At 37.3% G+C, this 26,915-nt stretch overlaps 1 protein-coding gene across 6 annotated transcripts in view; it reads right to left on the reverse strand.

Moving 5' to 3' along the window:
• The window catches only part of LOC124365038 (LIM domain transcription factor LMO4.1), a 388,133-nt gene that overhangs the window by 111,734 nt on the left and 249,484 nt on the right, over window positions 1-26,915 (reverse strand). For 2 of the 6 annotated variants that reach the window (XM_046820931.1, XM_046820928.1), the window contains one exon: window positions 15,412-15,443. The exons of the other annotated variants lie outside the window; for them this stretch is intronic. Coding sequence is in view for 1 of the 2 variants with exons in the window: in XM_046820928.1 (XP_046676884.1) it covers window positions 15,412-15,443 (32 nt within the window). In the remaining variant the exon portion in view is untranslated. The remainder of the gene's footprint in view (window positions 1-15,411; window positions 15,444-26,915) is intronic. 6 annotated transcript variants of the gene reach the window in all.

Raw genomic sequence — 26,915 nt, forward strand, 5'->3', positions numbered from 1 at the left:
TTTTTATCACTGCACGGAGGAATAAAAGTAATTAAAGTGGGAATTTTAAGGTATTTTTTAACAAGGTCCAAATAAAATCGACGAAAATTAAAAAATATCAATAGCTTATAGTAATTACATGAATTATGGCATCAAAGGTTAACATGATTTTTAATTATTTACGACTAGGAAATTATTTTTTTAATGAAATTAATGTTTTAATGAATAAAAAAACTTGCCATTCCCTCCAGTCATATTTCACGTCCATACTGCAAAACAATCATATTAAGCCTCATGTTTAACAGTTTTTCTGTAGGGTTGATTATAAGTTACCCTTAAATTATGCTTAAAATGCTCACTCGCGAAATGATTAAAATATCTGCAGGAAGCAGAAAACCTAAAAAATGGTGAGTAATCCTAAATGGCTGTTAAAAAATGTATTAGTAATGTTTAACATAAAACCACTCAACTATGCAAAATATGTGCTATAGCTATTATTGGTTCTTCGGCGTTCGGTTAATACAGATCCGGATAATCGAGGCACTCCTCATATTATCTTTTAACCAGAGCACAATTTCTCAGACCACGATATGGATCTCTGGAAGTATAAAATGAATCATCGGCAGTAACAAGAACCCTATAAGTATTTCCATGTACACAATAAAGGCAGTAAGTGATGCTAATGGTATGGCTGGTTCCAGCCGACACACCGCCAAATCAGTAGTGGATGTGCGGCGCTGCTGAAACAACATTTTGTTGGTCCCGCTTAATGGATATGGATGAGACGTACTGATGCATTTACAATGTCCCAGTAAACAGTCGAGTATGGGGACAAGCTCGGCACGGACCTCGGTCACCATGGCAGCGTCCGAGGGCACAAACTAATAGTGCGGAATTAACAATCGATTCGCATTCAACGAATAATATTTGTGAACCCATAAAAATAGTGAATAAGTGATACACTAATAAGTCATAGTTGGGGAACAAGAATACGCCGCTCTGTATTAATTATAAGTCCGTAAAATCACATTTTTAAAGTATTAAATATACTTTGAGCATTTAATATAACAATCAATTTAAGGCATATTTAAAAATTAAATTAATTAGTATACAACTGGAGATGAGAGATTCACTTCGGGGAATGTTTATTTGAATGACCGAGGAGTTTTTTTAATGAAGAATTTCGGCCCTTACTACGGATATGGAGTAGTCTAGGAAAATAATAAAAAATAATAGAAACTCCCATCAAGTGAGGTCTTATTTTGAAGGTCTTGAAAAGAAAGAGATTTAGAGAAGAGTTGTCTCAAAACAGGGTGTTATATTTTAGGAATGTTGCTCTAATTAAAAACTGTAAAACTCTGGTAAGAAATAGAATGCAGGGCGGAGCGTAGGCCGGTCTCATAGTGTTCTCCCCCTTTAACTTTGGAATACGAATTCTAACCAACTTTCAATGTCTTATCTTTAACCAAGGAAAACTTGTATTTTCCAAACATTGATCGCTCAGTTAAACTGTTGAGAACGAGCTAACTGCGCACAATAGGTTTCTAAATCCAGAGGAATTATTTTACTTTTTAAACTATGCAGTTTTCCAGGCGAACATTATACAAATAACACAAATCATATACAAACGCATCTTTCAAATTATTTTACGTTCTAACATTCACATATTTTCAGGGCGTCGAAAATTCTTAACCTTCTCATTGTGACGACTCGAAAGAGCATTATGAAATATTCTATGTAAGGGTAGGTAAACATAAATATAATTTTAGAGGTATTCGTGGGAATAACTAATACTCTAACGTAATAAATGTGCTTTTTGGAAACCTACATCAATTGCGGCTCTTCAGCATCGGACAATACATAGGCTATATTATTTATGTATGCGATCCATGAAGATACAGTAAAAAAACATCAGATATCGCAAGAATATCCATAAAAATTCAACGCGCCTAAAAGACACAATTTTTTAAGGTTTAAACTTCCCGAACATAACTGTTACTTTTATTTATCCTTCATTCACGTTTTGCTACAAACCTCCTGCGTATAACAATACGATATGTGTTGTAAGTAACGATAATAAGTGTCAATACACCAGAGCTGTCCTAATTTCATTTTTGTCTAATTATTGTTCTAATCTCGTTATAGCTTCTGAAACTAAAGGATCTGATAACTTAATCTATTCTCAGATTGGAAGATTTTTCGTCGACTTCTACTAAGTCACCACCTGAAGAGATAAAGGGAAACGGGTAGCTGAGTTCCTGATTTTTTATAACCGCAACAACTACAAATCACTCCACTCCAATTCCCTACACAGTCAATTACACATGCATATAAAAATATTGAAGTAAAAATTAATTACGAATCCAAGAAACATTTTAGGAGCCATAATTTGGTACATGTAAGAAACATGTATGGTCATTGTAAGCTAAATATTGTGGTAAAAGTCACGTATGCGGTGACCATCTTTTATGTTTATTTAATGCATCAAATACACTAAACAACTAACATGATGGTTCATTTTTTTTAAACGTCATTCAAGCTACTTGAAATTATTGTTATTAATGAACCAGCTTATCTTATAACTTCTAAATCCTCAATGGAGACTCCGAATTTTGAATAATTCTGATTTGCCATTTACTACGATTAAAACCCAATAAACTGTAATGGCGCGAAATAAATTGATTGGGCATGTAATACATTTTTGAAATACACAATAAAATTTACTCAAATCATTACAAATGGAAGAATGCGGAAGGATTGACACAAACCGCAAAAACCCATTTTAGTCGAATTTTACCCGAAATAGTTACCCAACATGGTGAGAACAAACACAACTTTGTGGAGTATTCGTGAGTTTAATGGAGATTGTAAAACAAAAATTCCCTCACAAATCGGAGACGACAGAGGGAGGCGTTAGAAAACAATATGGAATATTCTTATTCATACCACGAACGGGTAGGAGGAAAACGCGTCCTTTGGAAATTCGATTTGAAGACTGTCTCCTGTTCTGTGACGTTACTAATTACGTAACGAAAAACTCAGTTTTATATCCTGTGTGTGTGTGCAGAGTAGCATTTTTTGTTTCAACACATATACTCCCAGTAATACCTAGAGTAAACTGAGTTTACTCATTCATTCATTCACTAAATTTGGTCAAAAAATCCATACATTAAAAAACAACTTTTTAACCTATGAATATTTGAATTAAGCACATATTTATTGGTGGATTATTAATGCGGGAGATGACTGTTGGAGTTGGTAGGGTACGTTCCCTAAGAGTCAAAGGTTCTTGCCAGCCTGGTCATAGGGTGTGCCATCCACTGACTGATTTGACTGGAGAGGCTGTTTTTCCTTTATTCCGAGGGACATGGCTTGAGATTAGTGCCCTTAATTTTTTTTACGAATCTCGACAGGAAGCGGCCCCCAACCTTTCCCATCCAGAATACCCTGTCACTCCGGAAGCAGCGCAAAGGTCCTTATAGGGCTAGGTGCAATTTTCTAAGCTTCTTGTCCTTGAGAATTTAAAAAAGGATTTATCATTGATTTCTTTTTATTGTAATTTTATTTTATAGGAAGTACTTTAATTTGCGTTGTTTTCTTTTAACATACAAGCGACAACAAAAACTCAACGTTGAATTTGTTCCTTGTTACAAGAGAAAATGAGTAAAGCAACGTTTTATGTTGTGGCCAAACTTAGATGAGGACTAAATAGTTTTAAATTCGTATGCATAGTACTCACAGAGTGACTCGAGATCACGAGTCTAACAAACTCGAATGGCTACTTTAGAAAAATATCAGTTTTTTTAAACAATATATATAAAAGTATTTAAATGAGATAGTGTTGGTATAAAATCCTGACTTCTCATATTTCCTAACGATAAACATCCTGGAAGAACCGCAGTTTTACTGTTAACGAGAAGATAAGTGGGTTTCTGGAGAAACTGTCAAATTGGCTCAGCCGAACTGAAATCATTAATTAATTGGTCACAATTAAGTGGCCAGTGTGGGAAGTGAACAGTTGTCATTATAACGAGACATGGCGCCGCCGCGCCGCGCCGGTCCCGACATGTCATCTTCGTAACGAAGTGGTTCAATTAAAGAAGCAAAATCGAACGAAAGAGTGGTGGTATGGCCCGGGGGAGGGGGGCGTGCGTAAGTCACGAATTTCACGCTAATTTCGCAAATGAGTCGCCCATCTCCGTCCTGGTCCTCACATTCATTAACATTGTCTCCCAAAAACTCATTATCCTACATCTTAATGAAACGGATGCCAGTAATAGGGGTCTGCGGTCGCGCGGGGGAGGCTCCCCCCCACCCACCAGTTTTGAATGGCGAGCCGAGTGGAGAGCCCGGTCTAACTAGCCATTAGGTCCCTAACGAGCAGCCATATGCTAATACTGGCCTACTACTTATACCCAATCGATAGTCACTCCATAACGACCGTTCCCGATCGCCAACACATTTCAGAAAACGGTTCGTTTCGCCTCATCATTTGCCGGGCTCGTTAGCTGCATTTGCCCTTCACGTACTGTGTACACCGAGGCCGGGAGGCGGATATATTACTCAACAAAATTACATTAAATGTTTAAATTAAAATAGGTTTCCTTCGAAATTTATACTCCACACATATTTTCAACTTTTTCAGTTTAAATGAGCTAAATCATATCAAAGTTCCCAAGCTTTAAAAAATATTGCTATCCAACTTCATTGGTACGTTTGTTAAAATTGTCATTGCACCCCTACCATACATACCCTATGACCAAATGCATCTAATTTGGGACGCCTTCATATTGTTGATTGGCAATCTCGCTACAACGCGGACGAACCCAGGGTTGCGTCTCCCAAATGCCGAAGGCGTCACTGTTATTTTATTGCATAGACCATATATTTTAGTATGGTGTTAAAAATTCAATTGTAATAAAAGAGAAATTCGTACCTACGTATATTTTATGGCATATGCAATACATTATAAATATTAAAAGGTGAGAAAACTCTGAAATATAACTGTAAATAGAAACACGTAGTCGTTCTGTTTTGACCTATATGTAAACTAAAATATATAAAGGAAATATGTAATAATTATTGTGATTTATATACTCGGAAGGATTCGGAAATTAATACTGAATCAAATAATGAGAGCAAATTAATAATACTAAACACTATGCTTAACTAAAATTACAACAATATCCTTTTAATTTCTTATTGTCCAAAAGTTAATTTTAAAGGTACATTTAAATATAATTCTTTAAAGACATTGATTTAATATAGAAAGTAAAAGTAAAACTTGACTATTCTTGAGAATCAAAACCCACACATTTACAACTAACTAACTACAATGGAGCTCATAAACTGAAATAAATTACATCGCTTAATTTACTTCGTGCAACTCCTTGCCTAACACATAGATGGAGTTACGAAGGTAACAGCGTGTTCTTGAACTATTAATCGCTCACAAAGCGGTAGAGGAGTGAAAGGCGATACCACAATTCGGAGACAAACAAATTACTGGCGAAGTTTTTGTTCCCGCAGCCGCCCGGCCTCACAGCTCAGGAGTTATAGACAAACATACAGTAAACGAGATCTCCATTCACAACCCCGAATCCGAGGGGTATTCAACTCGGCCAATGGAACGTGAAAAATGCGGCCGCAGTTTAAATCCGCGCAAAACGAAAAAGGCGCGAAAACCTTTTTCACCGACGTTAATTTCCAGATGCATTTCCTAATTGAAGCCGCTCGCCAGCCAGCCAGCCATTTACCGTGAGCATAAAGACATTTAAAGGGCACTTTCATTACCCGTGTTAGAATACACCGCGCAGGCCACGTACTCTTTCACCGGCCTCTAGTGTATACAGAGGGCCAATTATGTAATGTAGGCCCTACAGACGAGCACGACTACAAAAGGACGGGTGTAAGCAGGGTTCTACGGTAATTAGTCACAATCTAGTGAGGGTCCACAGTCTTGAAATCAAATTGCCAAGATGACGTGTCCTACCACCCCCCCCCCCACACCGCCAACCCCTCACTTACTCCCCAACACCACAACATCGCAGCACGCGACAAGAATATTTATTTTATATTGTTTTACTCGCCCCTCCTCCCCTTCTACTCTGATCCGCCTTTTCCTTTTCGTCCAAGTCTAGTTGCAGTAATACCGCTATGACAATGTTACTTTGCATATTAACAACTCTATACGTGTCAATTATTAACATATTAACAACTCTATACGTGTCAATTATTAACATATTAACAACTCTATACGTGTCAATTATTAACATATTAACAACTCTATACGTGTCAATTATTAACATATTAACAACTCTATACGTGTCAATTATTAACATATTAACAACTCTATACGTGTCAATTAGTAATTCTGTACTGGACATGTAAATGGTTCTCAGTGTTGGTTCTACTTAACTATTCATTAACAATGACGATATCAGTTTTAAACTCTTGCGCGATACTCATAATTTTAAATAATGAATTCATGTATCATGAATATTTTATATTCATGTGATGAATATTTTTGTATATTATATAATTTATACCCAGACACAGGATAGGAAACTGTTATTACATGGCTACAAAAAAACTATATCAATGAGAAAAAATATTAAAAAAGGGGGGAAAAAACGGACGGGGTTTTTTAATGATTCACTAAAGGCTCACAGGTCTACACAACAACCAGGTCATAGATCATACTTTATTTTAGACGTATATAAATAATAATTGGTGGTAAAGAAATAAACATTTATAAACAATATGATGAAGATTTTTTTTAATGAAACAGCTGAGTTTTCGCACGTAGACCTCTGAACCTAACCGAAATTTTTAGCTGTCCATTCCGTTCTAATGTTTTTTGTATGATTAATTTTCTGCTTAGTCTTAGGAATCTTTTATATTCTGGAACGCATCTTGTTTAAGGTTACTTTATGATATTCGGTTGCAATTAAGAAGCGAATGTTTAAAAGATAATATAAAAGTAGTCTCGGTAAAATGTTCAGAACAGAATTTCGCATTTGTTCAGTAATTTTCCAATTAATTGAAGTCATATAACCTTCTACAGGCAAATATTCAGTGTTGATGTAAATATCAACGATGTCAATATCGTGTAAACCATACACACGTAGTTTGTGGTAGGGAAAATAACCTCGATATTGCCAGACTTGGTAGTGACCAGGCCGCAGAGGCTAAATTACACTATAAATTGTTACATTAATTGTTAATCAATTAATATTATCCTCCTTTATACTCAAAAATCGATTAAATTTCTTAAAATTGGTTTCAAACGGAATTATCGAATTATGTGTACCACTATTTCATAGCGCACTCTGGACACTGCAGTTTAATATCGCGATTGATTAGACTTTGAAAAACATGATTTTAAAGACCACCTATTATACTGGGTGTCCAAAAAGTCCCGGGTCGGTTAAATATTTTTCAAAATATTTAAAATAGAGCTACAAAACCTTACACAAAGTTAAACTGGATATAAAAATCTATTTTATCACATATTCATGATCCGCTACTTTCTCAGGGGGGGGCGGCCCGCTAGGAGTTACCCATAACTGTTTACAATTGAATCAGTCATTTGAGAAACACCTCATGTCCATTTTTTTGGGTTAGTAAAGTTAAAATCAAAATGCTCATCAGTGTATTATTTTACATTACCCTAAGTTGCAAACTCTAGCCATCTTTGAACGGCTGTCATTTTTGACTCGGTTATCCGTTTGAGGTCGGGTTTGCGGCTCTGTACTCTACTAATAAAGACCTGTTATTCGATGTGCATATCACCCTATGCTTATATTTAAGATTTTCTTCTGACTCCTAGCGGGCCGCCCCCCTGAGGATGTAGCGGATCACTGAATATGTGATAAAATAGATTTTTATGTCCAGTAAATTTTTTTTAAGGTTTTGTAGCTCAATTTTAAATATTTTGAAAAAATATTTAACAGACCAGGAACTTTTTTGGACACTCTGTATATACGAGTATATTGTTTACTTTACCTATACAAATCAGTTTCATTTTGTCGTGGTCTGTGAAAATTTCTAAACTGATTAAAAGTTTAGCGTCCACACTGATTGTGCTGTAGCCTACCAGAAACAAACATAGTGGTTATGTTGCAAACTTTCAAATAAATTTACAGTTCACTTTTACCAGCACTACATTTATAAACGCCACGCGAAATTTTCATATTAACAGTTTGTGAAATTTTTACTTGTAAAAACAATTTAACCTTTGTTAAATAACATTAAGATTTAAAACAGTTACCAAATAATACATGATAACGTACAAGAAAATACATAAAACAAGCATAATTGAAATTTACTTAAAAATCGTTTTAAAATGTTTCAAAACCCTGTTAGTTGTACACTATTATTGCACACATTTGCCTTTCACTTCCCTATGCGACTTTGCTATTCTTCCAGTTTAACCCTCCGAGTGGCGGTACTTTTTTTCTCCAAGTGGCGGGACATTTTTACTGGTTTTGTATGTTCGCAAAAGGAAAAACTTATATAAAATACTGTGAATTGTATAGATATGACATATCATATATCAATTTAAACTTCATAACACACAGAGTAGAATGGTAATAATATGAAAAACACTTAACCTTGGATTGGTGTAAAAAACCAACGGGTTTGTGTTCCAAAAATAAAAATTCAAATTTTTTTTGTTTTATGTTAGGCTGAGTAAATGTTCCTAAATTTAACGTTTTAACACAAATCCAAAATAACCATTTTGTTTAAAAATTTAATTCTGAACAAAAAAATATATATAGTTTATATGTATTATTCATAAAAACAATACACTAGTTGCTGATCGAAACTTTTATGTACACGTTTTTCACTGCATTTTAGTCAGTATCAGAGCCAACCTCATTCTTCCTGGTTTGAGAGGCCTCCAGTAATGCTCCAAGTAAGGGGAAACACTCCCTATGAATCCCAAAATTACAAGCTGAGCACCAGAAGTGACTTTTGCCCCCTTTTTTGGTGTATCCACACACTGCACAAAGTCTGGTACATGAGCAATCCCGTGAGGAAGATCTTCACTTGGTCCAGGAGGTAGTACAGTTGGTGGATGAACCGTTTGTAAGGGTTCCATTAGTGCCAGCATATCTAAATAGTATATCAAAATAAAGTTTGGAATCTGGTCTTTCTAACTAAACCTATAATATGTAGCGTTTAAGTCGCAGCATAACATCTGAAATAGCGGATCACTAGAGGCTTGCGGTAATAGACGCTAGAGCGTCTCTGCCACTCGCGGACGAGATTTAATAGACGCTGCGCAGCGTCTTTCACCACTCCTAGGAGGGTAAAAATACACTGTATAAGTAGCAAAACCTGTATTTCTTTATTAGCAATTAATGATTGTAGAGGCCATTAAAATGCGTTATATATTTAGGTAAATTTAGCCCTATCCCGTGACCAGCTGTAACAATATTAGAACGGTCGTAAGGTCGGACGCAAGTTAGCAGTGACGTTATGTCAAGTCACATCGTCTGAGAACGGTTCGCCCGGTGCGGGTGTAGTAATTCAGTCGCAGTCCGGATTTTATTATTCTCGGTGCCAGTCTATCAGATATGAGCTCCTGCAGTAACAACTTGTTCTTCACTGTTTAATAAACTAAGTTACCGCCTGTGTACAGTACAAGTTATATTGCATTTGTTACGAGTTCTTGCCGCGCCGAAGGGAGACATTCCTTTATAGTGTGCACTGTTTATGGCCCTGAATATCAGCAATAATAACTGGATAACGCTGACTTTTAAAATTTTATAAACGTAGTCACCTTGGATATAGCCACCGTAAACTCTGAGTTAGTGTAAAGTGTAACATTATATTTATGGCGCATAAAAATACTTTTGTTCCAATCCGGAAAAGTTCTATAAACTCTTTCAGTCTCGAAGACGTTTTTAAGGTTTCAGACGCTTTAAAACATTAATTGCTGCACAGTTCTTCTGATGGTAAAGACGTTACTTCAACGTAGATATATATATATATATATATATATATATATGTGTGTGTGTGTGTGTGTGTGTGTGTGTGTGTGTGTGTGTGTGTGTGTGTGTGTGTGTGCGTGCGTGCGTGCGTGTGTGTGTGTGTATCTAGTGACAACGTTGAAGTTACGTCTTTTTGATGCTATGGAATCGAAAAGTATTAAGACTTAGTACGACACGTTTCCTCGTTAGATAATAAATATTACACCCTCCTATTATGATCATATTTACTTGTGACAAAAGTTGGCAGCGATCAAGATTAAATCACACAGGCTTCTACATCAAATCTCAAATTCCAAAACCAATTTAAATTACTTCCAGTAAATACGTTGTTAGAATCGAAATAATAATTAACATCCAAAACTTATATTACCAGACTAAAAACTTTTTATGGAACAAACTGTGATTTTACTGATGAGACAAGCTATTTTCAATCGTTTAATATCAATATGGAAAAATCACAAATATGTTCCAGTTGAAATTACTTTGAGGTAGTAAACGTGTAACGCTACTGATGATGTACTGAGTTTAATGTGCCATGGTAGGCTAGCTTTGTACATTTTGTAGTTTAGGAAATTTTCCTCAGTAGGCCAAGTGACGTCGTCAAAGAAACCATGTGATTTTGATTATGTACTGAGTGTAGCGTAGGCCTACTATGGAGACTGCAGCGTATAGCGTACAAACTTAGCCTAGCTGTTTAAAATCAAAAGTAACCGACATGGCAAAATCACAAATATTCCCCAGTAGTCCATGTGACGACTTGAAGGACATCATGTGATGATGATGTACCGAATGTAATGTACCACGGATATTGCAGAATACAGTCTACCAACTTAGCCTAGCTGTCTACAATCAATAATAACCGACACGGGAAAATCACAAATATTCCCCAGTAGCCCATGTGACGACTTGAAGGACGCCATGTGATGTTGATGATGTACCGAATGTAGTGAACCACGGAGACTGAACCGTGTAGTGTACCAACTTAGCCTAGCTGTCTACAATCAATAATAACCGACACGGGAGAATCACAAATATTCCCCAGTAGCCCATGTGACGACTTGAAGGACGCCATGTGATGTTGATGATGTACCGAGTGTAGTGAACCACGGAGACTGAACCGTGTAGTGTACCAACTTAGTCTAGCTTTCTACAATCAATAATAACCGACACGGGAAAATCACAAATATTCCCCAGTAGCCCATGTGACGACTTGAAGGACACCATGTGATGCTGATGATGTACCGAGTGTAGTGTACCACGGAGACTGCAGCGTGTAGTGTACCAACTTAGCCTAGCTTTCTACAATCAATAATAACCGACACGGGAAAATCACAAATATTCCCCAGTAGCCCATGTGACGACTTGAAGGACGCCATGTGATGTTGATGATGTACGGAATATAGTGAACCACGGAGACTGAAGCGTGTAGTGTACCAACTTAGCCTAGCTGTCTACAATCAATAATAACCGACACGGGAAAATCACAAATATTCCCCAGTAGCCCATGTGACGACTTGAAGGACGCCATGTGATGCTGATGATGTACCGAGTGTAGTGTACCACGGAGACTGAAGCGTGTAGTGTACCAACTTAGCCTAGCTGTCTACAATCAATAATAACCGACACGGGAAAATCACAAATATTCCCCAGTAGCCCATGTGACGACTTGAAGGACGCCATGTGATGCTGATGATGTACCGAATGTAGTGAACCACGGAGACTGAAGCGTGTAGTGTACCAACTTAGTCTAGCTTTCTACAATCAATAATAACCGACACGGGAAAATCACAAATATTCCCCAGTAGCCCATGTGACGACTTGAAGGACACCATGTGATGCTGATGATGTACCGAGTGTAGTGTACCACGGAGACTGCAGCACGACACGACGCGGCGGGCACTTGGCTTCCCGCCAGCTACGGCGCGGTGCGGGACTGACGCAACTAATGCAAAATAATGCTAAACATAAATCATCCCGCAAAAATACATCTTGTACAATATAACTCTGCATTATTATTCCACCCAAACGGAACCAGGCGGTGACGTATTTAATGCGAAACCTAAACAGCACGATTCTTTAATTTCCCGCTCTTCTCGAAAATTATTAACTTAAATTTGTTTAAAGTTCGTATTTTTTGTGTTGTCATCCCAAATAACTTCCATTATATTTCTTCCATCTCGTATTTAGACCATCTCAGATTAAAAATAGCATCAATCTTAGGTAGAAAGATATTTCTTAAAATCGTGTTTATATTTTTTCATCAGTGACGCAATTCGCTTTATTTTTCCAATAATACATATTATTATGTAATGCTTAATTTATTCCAACAGAAGGGGACTATTATAGGCTTCCAGATAAGGATTACAACTTAACAATAAGTGGAATGAATAACATTACAAGGTTTATACTATTCTTTGTCAAAAATTGCTGTGGATAAATAATCACGGCAGTCAATGAGCACAACTTTGTATTGCATTATTTTGAGATGTGGGGCTAAAAAACTGGATTTGAATTTGAGAATAAATTTACATTACATAATTTTTGCAATTACATTACCGTTTAGATACTCCATTAGGGATTGTATTGTTACATAAAACATATAACGACATTGAAAAGTTGATCCAACTGACCAAAGATAAAATACGCAATATGCCACTCGACACGGTTTAAAACGTATAAGGCTGATGAGCGCAGTGTTAGTGCGCTGCCCCTGGGACTCAGGCAATAATAGAACACAGTATAGCACATGTTGTACTGACTACACCGTGTAACATGCTACTAGGCCCGTGTTATAAACTAACACGCCACAAGAACAAGTGGCCCTAAGCTGGCCACTGCACTGTTGGGCTGCGATACTGTGTGCACAAGTACACCACACATAACCGATACCTGCGTATTCTGTGAGTACAACAACAGAACCTATTTTCGCGAAATGTATAAAAGAATTCCCTGTAGAAAAGAATTTATTGTCAGCCACATTTAGTTTTGATGGTGGTCCAAACAAGAGGGTAGCGAGTAGGAAGTATACAATTGTGATTTTTTTCACAGGTCATACTCTTTATTAGTTTAGGTCATCTAATTTAACCATTAGACCATTATTTGACCGTTATTAAACCATTATTCATACAACAGTTAGATTAACGCCAGAAAACATCAAAGTTGACTAAATGAAGCCATTTTGCAGAATCCATGCTCGAAATCCATGACAGACACACACACACAAATATATATATATATATATATATATATATATATATATATATATATATATATGCTCATTATTTTCGTGTACCATTCGCACATTAGCATTTAATGAATTAGCACAACTCAAAATCATTCGTGTTTATTTTATTTTAATTTTAAAATTAAATTCGTACAATTCTTTTTAACAAATTAAACTTTATCTTTATTGGCTATAAGTGTTTAAAATACTGTGTAGGTTAATTATTATGTTATTCTGTTTTTACTTTGTATGTTTTTACTCTGTTGTGTTATTATTGAATATGTTTTGTTGTTTATGTACCAATTATTTCGTTTAAATATAAGCTCCTCCTTCAACATTATTTTGTATATTAATTCAAACATTTAAGTTATTACCGGTTTAGCTTTAGTGAAATTAAAGAACTAATTAAATATAATTTGAAACTTGATTCTTATAAATACATAGACTACATCGAGTTCAATTTTATCTAATTACTCTTGTTATACCTCTATAGAAATTACTAATAATTTAACTACAAAAAGAATTGTCATATAAATCAAGCTCAGTAAACTACAGGGAAGAATTTTATCCCTTTAAAGATTGATCTCAATATACATAATATACATAATATATCAATCTTAATATACATAATAGATCATTACGTGGGTCAAACAATTTTAATTCTTGTAAAGAAAACCATATTACGTATACACTGCAATATTTTAATATAAATCGACATCGGTAAAACTATATATTAAATATTTACTCTAATTTTTCATGTGAACTAATAATATTTTTAATTAATTTTTACTGGAATCACTATAGAATATGAATATGAGTTTTCCTAGCTGATTATTTAAACGTAAACGAGGACACGGCTTGTAGACAATGTAATGCTTTGCGAAACCAGCAGAAATGATCAGCCGGTATCAATATGTGTTTATCCTGTCTGGATAAAAGATAAAATAAAATACAAGAGACCAGAGGAACTTAACGGCGCGGACGGGCACAACTCTGTCGGAAACTCGGGTCTGTTTATGTGGCCGAACGTTTCAAAGTGAACCAAATCTGAAATAACAATTCTCTATACATCGGACAAAACATTTGGGAAGTTTGCTCTCGACTGGCGGACATTATACTCGCGCCATCGCGCTGACTACCGCGGGCGGTCACAGCGAGTTACGATAATGTGCAACTGCTTCGGTCTCCGGTCGCAGAACCGCGTAAACAGATGCAGCCTGCGACCGATCTATGAATATCGATGACCGCGTATCCCGAACTCGTCAAATCACGATACTGTATGAAGTCCAGGAAAACTGTCCATCCGAAAACTTCGTGTTGTTGCAATTTCTTACCCTCTCCCAACTCCACCGTTGTCTTTATATTCGTAGAGGTGAGTTCACTGGAATGCTCAGTTAAAACTTGACCATAATGAGAGAAAAAGTTTTCCACATCGTATAATTCAAAAAGACACAATTTGTGATTTATATTCTGTAAACAATGCGATGCAATTTCAGTATTGCATTATAAACATTTTTAATCGTATTTACTGTAATAGATTCCGCATAAAGTTATTGATTTCATAACAGAGTTCACTTACTTTAATAACAACTTATTTAATAATATATGCATCAACTTAATGTACTCAATTTAAATTTTCCGAGTCGATATTGAAAAAGGATTGTTTAGTGTAAACAACAACAAACAGTGTGAACTTAGTATTTTGAATTAATTAATAGTGTAAAGGCAATACACAGGTTCTGACAAAAGAATTGCCACGCGTAAACTATTTAAATGAGTTTCGCAACAGGAAAGAATGTTATTTGCAACATTGGGCTACAGTTTTAAGTGTCAAGACACTTATGTTGACGGGAAAATAAACTCCAATAGTCTTTGAAAACAAGGGGGTAAACACATTTACGTATTTATAGACAGGTTGCGACTAACACGGCCCGATAACAGAAGGGGAAACCGTTCAAAGGGTTGCACAAAGAGCAGTGATGTCGATGGGAGGGGGGTGAGGGGGCTGCACCGATGGGGGGTACAAAGTGGCTGCAAGTGAAGTGAATGATGCATTCCGCCAAGGGTGGGTGTGGAGGGGGGACACAACAGGCCGTGTTGACATTATATCAAAGTATTGGCCGGCCCGGCAAAGGGCTGTGTGTTGTTCCTCGGCCTGTTGTAATTAATAGCTAGCACAAGTAGAGTGGAGCACAACGTGGAACTCACCGTGCCCGGCCCCTCGCTCGCTCCGCTCACCTCTGCAACACAAACAAAACTGTTACCACACTGTTACCGTGCACCGAACAATCAAAAGACACCTCCACATTCTGTACTCAATTATACGGACAAGCGCACACACGCGCACACTCGCACACAATCAATTACCTCGAGTACACACAGAGCCGGTCTACGGTTGGACCTCTTCTTACACCACGCCTCGGCCGGCCATTACCGCATGAGCGATAACTGTCGCTGATGGAATAACAAAGTGAAGACACGTACAAATGCACAGAAATTTAGTTTGTAAACTGTATTCATCATCTTGTAATTACTCAACAATAGTGCCTAAATGAACATATGGACATGCCTATCCTCAAACTTTGCGTATTACTCAGGCAAAAAAAACATTTCTACAAGTAAACTATTTTTTGTAGTCATATCCAATACATTTTCAAATAAATTAATTGTAAGATTTACTGGCGCAGAGAAAGTTGCTGGTGGAAAACTTGATCGGAACGTGCATTCAAGAAACCCATCCGCGAGAAATTAGCAGCAGCTAAGTTTATTACCTGAGAAGTTTGCCGGGAGTGGACTTATCAGTGGAGCGATAACACGGGGAGAGTGAGGCGAAACCATTCGCAGATTAGCGCCTGGCAGTGGAAGTCACAGGGAACACGCTCGCGCCTGAGACCGAGGTTTCAACACAAAACTTGTCCACGACTTTAATTCGGAAACTTGCACGAATGTGAATAGCTACAGAGTTCCAAATATTTCACAAGTTCGGAGTTTCCTGTAAAATACTTCTCGTTTCAAATTACGCCAACTCGTCACCCCCCCCCCTCCGCACACCCTACAATACCATCATCCCCTCCCCTCCTCCCATCAGCGACTTGACGGCAGATGTGGATCTGCCTGACACCCACATGTGTCTTCATCAGGCGACAGCGTTTCACACTAATTACAAACCATCGAAAAACTCAAAATAATTAATAATTAGGTTTCGTTTGATTTTCACGCTTGTGGACAGAAGAAAGTAAGAGTGTTGTGATTGAAAAGTACAGAATCGAGTTTAAAACAGAAGATTTCTGCTAGGCGACCCGTCGCGCTTCAGGAATTAATCGACTATGATTGTGTTTTAAAAGTCATCTTTAAGCCGTTGCCTCTCAAGTTCCCCAGGATTACAGAAGTACCTTTAAGCCCTAACTAACCCTATACTATTCATAATTGTAAATTTATTTTTTTAGGGGTTAAGTTTTTTGGTGCAGTTGACGAGAAATAGTTCTGGAAAAAAGGTCCACGTATTTCTGCCAATGTCCTGGCTTCCATCTTTTTATGTATATTTACAATAAAAGACACATTGATTTTTTTCCCCACAGCCACGTAGGAATAGACAACCAAAATTAAATCGTAAAATCAAAACATCAATGATTTCCAACAATACACAATTTTACTAAATTATTTCATCATTTAGACAAGACTACTTTATGACTACATTGATTACAAACATACCTGTATATACTGAGGCTAAAATTGTATAAAATAACACACAACTTTGCTTACCCACATGTTAAAAAAACAATACTTACAACTGTCCCGTTCATAAATAAATTTAAAACTAAGTGAAAATGGCAAGAAAATTTAGATACAAGGGTCAAACATAAGGTTACATCAAGTTTTCTACAAACCATAAAGCTTAGAATACTTAAATGTACACTTTTAAAACATAAAAAGTAATTTATTTAAGCTCCATAAGTTACTCTATTTCCCAAACGATAAATTAACATGAGAGAGTTGATTAGTATTTATTTTTCCACACCCAAGAAAATGTAGCAGTTTACAAACCAAAAAAACTGTTGCAAAAATAAGTAAGATAGGAAGGGCATATATTTGCATAAACGCAAAATGGAGGAATGGAAGAAAAGACTGCAGTAAATTTATGAAATGTAAATTTATGAATGCAAAGAAAAAAATCTATTTTTTGTACCCATGAACCCCTGTAGTTTATTCCCCGAGAAGACACTATCTTGAAACATAACTTTTAGTCAATTAGTACAACTGAAAGCTGTAATAAAATGTTAAAAACATGACAGGGAACAGGGGCATTCTTACCTGATCCTAATTACCCTAATCCCTTTACCGACCCGCATAAACGGATAACCACGGTACGGCCGCGCAAAGAACATCGAATTGGATAAATAAGTAAAAGAGGTACTGGAAAAACGAAATTCAACCCTAAGTCCTCAGTATTTAAATAATTAAATAACAACCCAGGCAACCTTTGCTGCAGGACTTTTTTCACCTGTTCAAAGAGAAACAACCCTCCAGCAGCCCGAGTTTGCTCAGTCCCGACGCCGCTTGCTGCCACAAATTATTCAATCAAGAGCCATCCGACCAAGATAATATGTCAACGCGGCGAATACATTTCCCTCCACAATTTTTTCACCGCCGGGAAGACACAAAAACAGACTGTCCTTCAAGTCCCTTTTCAAACCCTAATGTACATAAGGTCTATAATTAACAACGTTTTATATCTACGTTTAACTTGCTACAAACACATCTGAAGGGATATCAACTGCTTAGACGGTAAATTGTGTGTCGAGGAGCAATATTTCCTCGTTTATTTCCAGGAAATAATAATAATTTTGTGAGTAAACGACCACCTTATATCAAAACCTTCTCGTTAATAAGTCTCCAGATAAATGAATTAGTTATTAGTTAACTATGAGCGATGTACAATACCAAGAAGACACGAGTACTACATAAAATGTTTCTGTATCAGATTAGGATGGAACTTTAATATCACGTTCCGATTTAATTTGAATGAAATACTATGTAATTGCAATATTGATGATACATAATTGCATAGTGCACAATGCTTGGTATAGCCACGATATTATATTATAACCATAGAGATACAGATATTTATAAAACCAACATATTTTTAAATTGCTTTAACCACCCAGGTGTAAATACATATCACAACTGTACAATTGGTGGGATAAAAATGTTGCACCAATGTGGACGGACGGGGGGGGGGGGGTCAGCAAATTATTACAATATTTAACCCATTCCCAAGCTTATATTATACTTAATAAGTTCAATACCTATCGGATGACCCGACACAATTCCCATTTACGAGGACTAATGTATGGATATTATCTGGCTAAAATTCAAATTACATTTTTTACTAGACTGCGTCATTATTCATCACAAATTGTATTCATTATTTTCAAGAAATGTAATTGTCCAAAGGGATTACGATTAATCCGTTACTAGTTAACATCTTGTCATTACAAAAATATTGGCAGAAGAAAACATTTTTGAAATATTAAAATAATGCCATACTAAGAGCTTTGTTTGTTTGAGAGTCATATATGATGTTTCAATGGCCGGATTATTCATATACGGAAATTACACCTCCTCGGTGTTCAGTTTTGGTGTTACGACATCCATGTTGTAGCTGTGTACCTACCCGCAGTCCCACCCCGGACCACTGACCACTGACTACAAGTTTCTGCCAACTTATCGCTACAGCAAACAGCATATCTGATATCGGCCACTGGCCACTGAGTTCCATAATTAATGTCGGCCCTCTGGCGGACAGTAAGTTAATAATAAGTGGATCAGAGCAACCGGGCGCAAAGTGCGTTCAGCAAATTCATTACGCGTAAGAAGTTACACGAGCCTGTGCGGTAAGTAGGGGGTTTTAGTCTGAGGGTCGAAGCCAATTTGCATCGTATAACACTGCTATAGCGTAAAGAAACTATAGAATTTTTATCAGTATTCCACGCTCAAAGGAATAATAATAACTTATACAAAGTGGTTAGTAAGTTTAAGTACCCAACTTAAGGTATTGCTAAACGATTTCTTACCAAAAGAATGGAACGGAATTGTTCTATGTCAAAGAAGGCATTTTTGTGATTGAAACGTATAGCGGCTTAAAAAATATATTCATGGCAATACAATTGTTCCCAAAATACACAATATCCATGAGACAACCCTACAAAAAATATCCACCTTTTCTAAGTTAATAACCTCAGTGGTGACAAGCCAACTTGACTTATTTATTTGACATATCTGCGACTGTTGCATAATTTCCCAATTACCTGCATAATGAGCTCCAGGTCGCCGTGTCAATTGAAACCGACCGGAAGTTGTTGATGAGCACCGGCTCGGGCCACGCTTCCGTTATCACTAGTTCCGGTTCCCGTGGTGACCATCACGTGCCGCAGTCGGAGCCAGGCCGATGTCATGTCCGCGACATTATCAAGATGAGAACGGGTGACTGCGCCATGTAAATGTATGGAGATCGCCACATTTACATCCTGCCCCCAGTTGTTATTCAGTTTTGCCCTGGACTCCACTTGCTACTTCCCATAGATCCATTTTCCATTCATTTTCACTGATTGAGTTTTCCAGCTCACTTTTTTCCACCCGACCCGTCCTACCCTAAAGAGGTACTTAGTGCCGTCAATAGTTTTTCACACTTAATTTGTAAAGTTGAAAAATATACGAACCTTAGGCCTTTTGCTATTCAGAAATCACTTTTCAGGGTGCTCAAAATATACCACTTGAAGGGTGAGGCAATCAGTTTTTTTCGAAGTCACAATATTGTATTATAACTTCGCAAAAGGCAAAAAAATATAAATACAATTAATTTAATAATCCACAATAAATTTATAAACAGTTAACATAAGAAATTTGGCCGACTTTACATTCAAGCGCAATAACACACTGTTGAAGATACAAATATGGTATTTTTCAGCAATTCCGACAAACTTAAATGTATTTGACTCCAATTTATTACACCATTCATAAATATATTTTGGTCAGTCACTAGTATACTTCCAAAGACACTAGCGACGAGTTTGACTCCAATTTATTACACCATTCATAAATGTATTTTGGTCAGTCACTAGTATACTTCCAAAGACACTAGCGACGAGTTTGACTCCAATTTATTACATCATTCATAAATATATTTTGGTCAGTCACTAGTATACTTCCAAAGACACTAGCGACGAGTTTGAGTCCAATTTATTACATCATTTATAAATATATTTTGGTCAGTCACTAGTATACTTCCAAAGACACTAGCGACGAGTTTGACTCCAATTTATTACACCATTCACAAATATATTTTGGCCAGTCACTAGTATACTTCCAAAGACACTAGCGACGAGTTTGACGCCAATTTATTACACCATTCATAAATATATTTTGGCCAGTCACTAGTATACTTCCAAAGACACTAGCGACGAGTTTGACGCCAATTTATTACACCATTCATAAATATATTTTGGTCAGTCACTAGTATACTTCCAAAGACACTAGCGACGAGTTTGAGTCCAATTTATTACATCATTCATAAATATATTTTGGCCAGTCACTAGTATACTTCCAAAGACACTAGTGACGAGTTTTGACGCCAATTTATTACATCATTCATAAATATATTTTGGCCAGTCACTAGTATACTTCCAAAGACACTAGCGACGAGTTTGACGCCAATTTATTACACCATTCATAAATATATTTTGGTCAGTCACTAGTATCTTTATAGTACTAGAAGACTAGTGACGAGTTTGACGCCAACTTATTACATCATTCATAAATATATTTTGGTCAGTCACTAGTATACTTCCAAAGACACTAGCGACGAGTTTGACGCCAATTTACGACAGCAAATACTCACTTAAACGCCACTATTCGATATAATTGTCTGTAGCGGACATCTCTGCTTCATGTCTCATGATAATTGGTGGTTGTCTTGAAACGCCAAAGACCTGATCAAAGACGTGCACGCAAGACATAGTCAGTTGAAAATTCATCATTACTTCTTTAAGCGGAACACTCTGTTACTATTGTGTGTCAAACAACTGCCCCACACTCTTTTTTGTAAGGTAAGAGGAGGTATCCAAACATTGGTGTATTAAACCTTTTCAAGAGTTTCTGAGTACCATTATCTCTAATTGCACATCATAAATACACGAAATGTTTCCAGATTAATTTGTAAAAGCAATTAAATCCAAAAATTCACTTCCGTTAGAAGCGGATTGCGAGCATATTACATTAAACTTATCATTCTAGATTTAGAACAATGAAATTGATAACATTAACCATAAACAAGACTGGCCTAATGATTGATACCTGAAGTATTCCATGTAACATTTAAAACTTATTTTATCAATATTTTTGAAATCTACTAGTATGCAATGATATCAATCCATGATAGATTAGAATGCTACATTTTTATCTTAATATCCTTGGACACATTGTAAAGGTATGAACATAATTTAGAACATAAATCAGGTGTTAAATTATATATCGACATGAGTAATTTTATTAGTTTTATTAGGCCATTTATCTATACTTATTATAATCTTTTACGATGACTCTCCATCCTTCATTCATTGGTCAAAATAAATTCGTATATCACTCATTTTCTACGAGCTTCGTCATTTTTGTTGGTGAAGAGTCAGCCTTGTTACGAAAAAAAAATTCAAACAGGTCGAAAACATGCAGGCTTCAGTAATTATTACTCCGTTCGTTGCATTTTTAATTAACCTCCCTTTCTGCACTTAGTCAACCTTAGATTGAGTAGTAAGATAACGAAGAAGACAATATACTTATTCCAAAAGTCAGCACTGTTGATATAAAAATAATTTTTGTTAGGTAAGGTGAAGTAAAATATGACGTCGCTTAAAACTTATCCACATTTTGATTCCATTTGGTTGACAATTGCTATTTAACATGTCTGATCATAATGACAAACATTGCAAGACTAACGGGAGACCCCAGAGAGGAACAAACACGGGGTTTCCCTATATCCACAAGAGACTGTAGAGAATAGACGTGTGAGAGGCGAGCGACTGATGGCTGGCCAGAGACAAATGGTGCAAGAAACGCCATTACCAGCGATTAGTCCCGCAACAGGTTGTCTTCAGACCTACTCCGGCCAGACACCCTCTTGTCCGACACTGACACTGCTTGCTGGAAATGAAATGGAAAATTGCTTTATTAGCGGGGCAACGACGATGGTCCTTTACTCGCTTCTTTATCGTTTCATTACTACTCCTCGTTTTTTCGCGCTCAGAGGAATTAAATTCGAGTCTGAAAGTAATAAGAGGGTTTCTTTGCTTCTGTATTCAATTTAACACCGAATAGGGCGAGTTAAAATATCACTTTGAAAAGGAACCTAAAAGGACATTTATTCTGTAACAAATTAGCTACACAATATCTGAATTACAATAAGATTACATCCAGAAAGGAAACTCGATAGATCACCCTATCTAACATCGACTACTGTATTTACAAAAAAGGGATAATTTGTACATAACAGATTTAGAAAAACTTGGAATATTTGGTTAAAATCGAAGATCAAATATCAACTTAACATGCTATCATGTGAAATTACCCAAGTACGTGTTTTAAAGCGACTGTGAATAGAGAACAAACGTGAGTGTAAATAAGGTAAAGTCTTGTTATTAGTTAAGGCTGAAAGGACCCAATAGCAGCCACGGCAGTCCACGAACTGTCTGATCTTGCCCACACTGATTCTGGTAGATGCGAGGCAAGATTCCATCCCTTCTTTACAAAACGATGTTGAGGTTGATAGCTTTCCGAGACACCACACATCTTCGAAGTGATTAGCGCGCAAGTTAGGTGCCACAAGAAATAAGGTTCCAAATCTTAGCAAAAACTTAAAACAGAAAATAGAAACCAAGGAGCTCCAGTCATAAGCTTCAACTAAGTAGAAAAATTAGACTAAAGTGGAAATTATTCAAAACTCCAAGACTGTGAATCGTGAACTTGCAGTTCTAACAACTCAATGGTGTGACTCTTAATGTACTACCTCATTTTCCTTTCCCTTCTTTCATTTGCAGTCATCTGTACTTTGGTATTGTTCTGTACAAAAAAAACGAATAATAGAATTGCAAATAAAGAGGCACCATAAGATTGTTCATTGTAGTTGCTTCAATGTGTAGCACAATATTATTTTCGAAGGTTCATCGATTCTCTCTGCATATGAATATTTAATAAAATAACGAGTATAACGAAATTAATTATAGCGCGTGGTAGTGGAAATATCTGTACAGAATGATTTTCCTTAACTGATTACACTAATTGCAAATGACGAAATGGAGTCCGAGGAGGTCACCACCTCCGTCCCCAAAACTGTTTTCATCCATCGCATTATTGATTCCATGGTTTGAGAATTTTTTTAAATCCTTCAAAGTATTAGGCAACTACCACTATTCCGCTCTGAAGAAGCAGCAAAGGCCAGAGGACTGGAGTGCATCGCGTATCGAATGAATTATGCCATTCGTTTAGCCGCCTTTGCTGTTTGGAGAGAGTAGAGTTGGACATACATCAAACCGTGCCGAGTTGTACTTGTTCGGACCACGGCGAAGGAGGCGAGAGGGGGTGATGGTGCGCGGGGGGGAGGGGGGACCGGTCAGGCCGCGACCTTGAGATCTGATCGGCCCATTCAACCTTCATTGTCCGCGGCTCTCGGGCACTCAACGAGTCGGGAGTCGTAGCCGATCATGAACCGTATCGCCAGTCTTTGTCACTCACTACAAGATGTCATTGGAGACGCTGGAACAAATTGAGCTGGTATTTATTACCGCAGAAATGTTGGAATAATTTTACAACAATCAATTCCTTCGATGCAAGTGGTTTTGTCCCGGTTGAACGTCTTCTAGTGCAAGATCTCTACAGAGCCTGTGACCGCATTTTGTGGCAAAACCGAGAACTCCAAAATATACATTTTAGTACTCCTAAGTTTACACCATGTTCCACTAAACATAGGTATTTAGACGATTGGGCCAATTCTCTGAAACTGATTCAAAGTGGTAATTTTTATTAAAGTTGTGCTTTCTTTTCAAAACGAGACTAGCTTTCGCACCAAATGTGTATAGAATACATTTTTACACTTTTCGCTAAATATACCCAGTAGATTTTATTTTCTAGGCAACTACAGCCGATCCGCTAAAGCTCGGGCATGTATTATTCCACGATAGGTTATGTTCTTTCAGAAGACTATCCATGATTATTGTTAAATCGCCACAAATTGCCCCGGACAGAGATGAATCCTGCCGGGGTTAGAGTATTATGATTTGATCCCGGGCAAAGGATGGAAGACAAACAAGCAATCACAGTCCCAGGAGGGTCACAATAACGAGCGGGACCGTCTACCTGGGGTCCGTGCTCTCCTACCACCGCACTCCACTGCGCTCCGCTCCTACTGCGGTCTGTCGGAGTCAATCTGGGGCTGACCTGCCGCTCTGCTCCGCTCAGTCATCCACTGGCTCATTACACCACTTGACCTCTGCTCACCGTCCCCATTTATATCCTCGTATGCACAGGTTTCGCCTCGTCTTTCAACGTTTTAATCATTCCTTGACTTATTACAGCAATAGATTTCCCTATTTTTTCAAAGTACTTTACAACAGCTAACGCTCAGCGCATTAAATAAGAAACATATCTGCACGGAAATCATGTTTAGAATTTAATTTCTTCATATTGTGTACAGATAAATTTAACGAATCATCGTTAAGATTTATATTCAGATTCCTCACTGCTGTATAAATAAGAAATTGGCTTTCCAGAATGAAATTTTCTTTGAGATTGTCGATGAATATTAGTACTCCAGACAGACGTCACGTTGTAGACGCTACAGATGAATATCAAATTTATGAAGTAACAATATTACGTTGACCAAAACTACTCCCTTCCTCCTTACTAAGTGTTCGTAAACATCCCTTAAAACAAAATCCTACTGTCATTAACCGTAAGCTGGACAGTAATTTGCACAATTGTCGATTTTGGTGGAATCTCCATTGTTCCAGTCTTCAAGTCAAGACAGTGATATTACAGAATGAAGACAGTGTGACTTTACATGGCGTGGCGCTCAGCTTGTTTGTGTTGGACCCCCGTTAAGATCAAGCACGCTTGAACTGTACGAGTGTTCTGTGCTTGTGCTCTTAACTCACAGGGGGGTCCTATACTCCCAGTGTCGTGCCCAGAGGATAGGGCGAGTGAAATCCCTGTGTGGCCTGATGGTGACAGTGGAAGGAAAGCCTTCAAGAGCGAAAGTTGGCGTGATATACCGTGCAGAGTGGAGTGGAGCAACTCCTGGTAATAATGCGCGGGCGTGGCCCTGTTTAGCCCAATAACCTGCGCAAACCAGTTCGGTGAAATGTTCTCACTGCGGCTGGAGCAGAACACGGCAGATATCTCGGCCTCGTAACTAACCCGTTCATAAACTGCATACAAAAGTGTACTACAACATTTGTTTTTGGAGAATTTTGATTGGAAATCACCTTGAATTTTATAGCACAAAGGTAATCGAGTTGTAACCAAGTTTTTGGAACAACAATGATGTAGACGAATTAGAAAATTATGGATCGTATAATGTTGTATCATAGCGGTAGAAGATTCATATTGTTTAACCCTCTGGCTGAACCGTGACACGGAATAGAGGCTAACTTGATCTCTTATTGCTGAACAGGTAGGAAAGATAGAGAATATGCTATTAAAGTTTCGTCAAATTCAAGACGATTAATGGAAAGCCAGTAGCCTACGGTCCACGGCGGCGTCGGACTTTGAATCTTAGTTACATCAAACGTTCAAAAATATACTGTACCGACTATCTTTCTTATTTTGATTGGTAAGGTCCTCGCAAACCCAATATATTACCGAGTGGTCCACGACGAAACATGGGTAAGAATGTAATTGGCCTCACTGTTTTTAAGTACGTTTAAAGAGGATTTTAAATAAGTTCGTTGCCAGTATACTTATGTTACACGTTAGTAAACATCAATTCTTTTACCTATTTATATTTTTCTAACCTTCGTTAAGCCGTTTCGTTGCAGATTCCTCACACGTTTATTAATTGTAATCCATACATACATAACATTTACTTTGCACAACTTAGAGACACGTAGGCGATTTATCTGATTGTTCAAACCTTAAGTTAACTGTAATACGAAATCCACACTGGTAAAGCACTATTATTCTAAAACATTACGCTGGGGGCATGGGTAGATCATTTCATGCAATACATATATTTCCATAGTGATAATATAATCACACACGCGCACACGCACACACACACGCGCTAGTTTTCAACACGACAACGCGGCAAAAGAAACATAAACCCATTACAAACGGCCTCAGGTGGAACCAATCAATTTACTGTCTTTATAAAACACAATCGCGATCCACAGAGAAACAATGCACTATGTATTTAATGGCGATAACTAATAACTTGAAATGGCGAAACGCAAATTTGCATATAAACACAAACATGTGCTGAGAGCAAAGCATTAACGCAAACAAAAACGCGCCGCGCCGCCGCCACACACTGAGTTGTCGCATAATAGTTTCCCGCGGTATTATTATTTATTAGTAGCGGACACAAACTAACAACGCACTTGACGACTCAGCCTGTCCAATAATAATTGCCGCCACTTCGTTAATAACGTTTAGCACATCACTGTACC

Source organism: Homalodisca vitripennis, chromosome 6, assembly GCF_021130785.1.
Source record: "Homalodisca vitripennis isolate AUS2020 chromosome 6, UT_GWSS_2.1, whole genome shotgun sequence".
In the NCBI taxonomy this organism is placed as follows: domain Eukaryota; kingdom Metazoa; phylum Arthropoda; class Insecta; order Hemiptera; family Cicadellidae; genus Homalodisca; species Homalodisca vitripennis.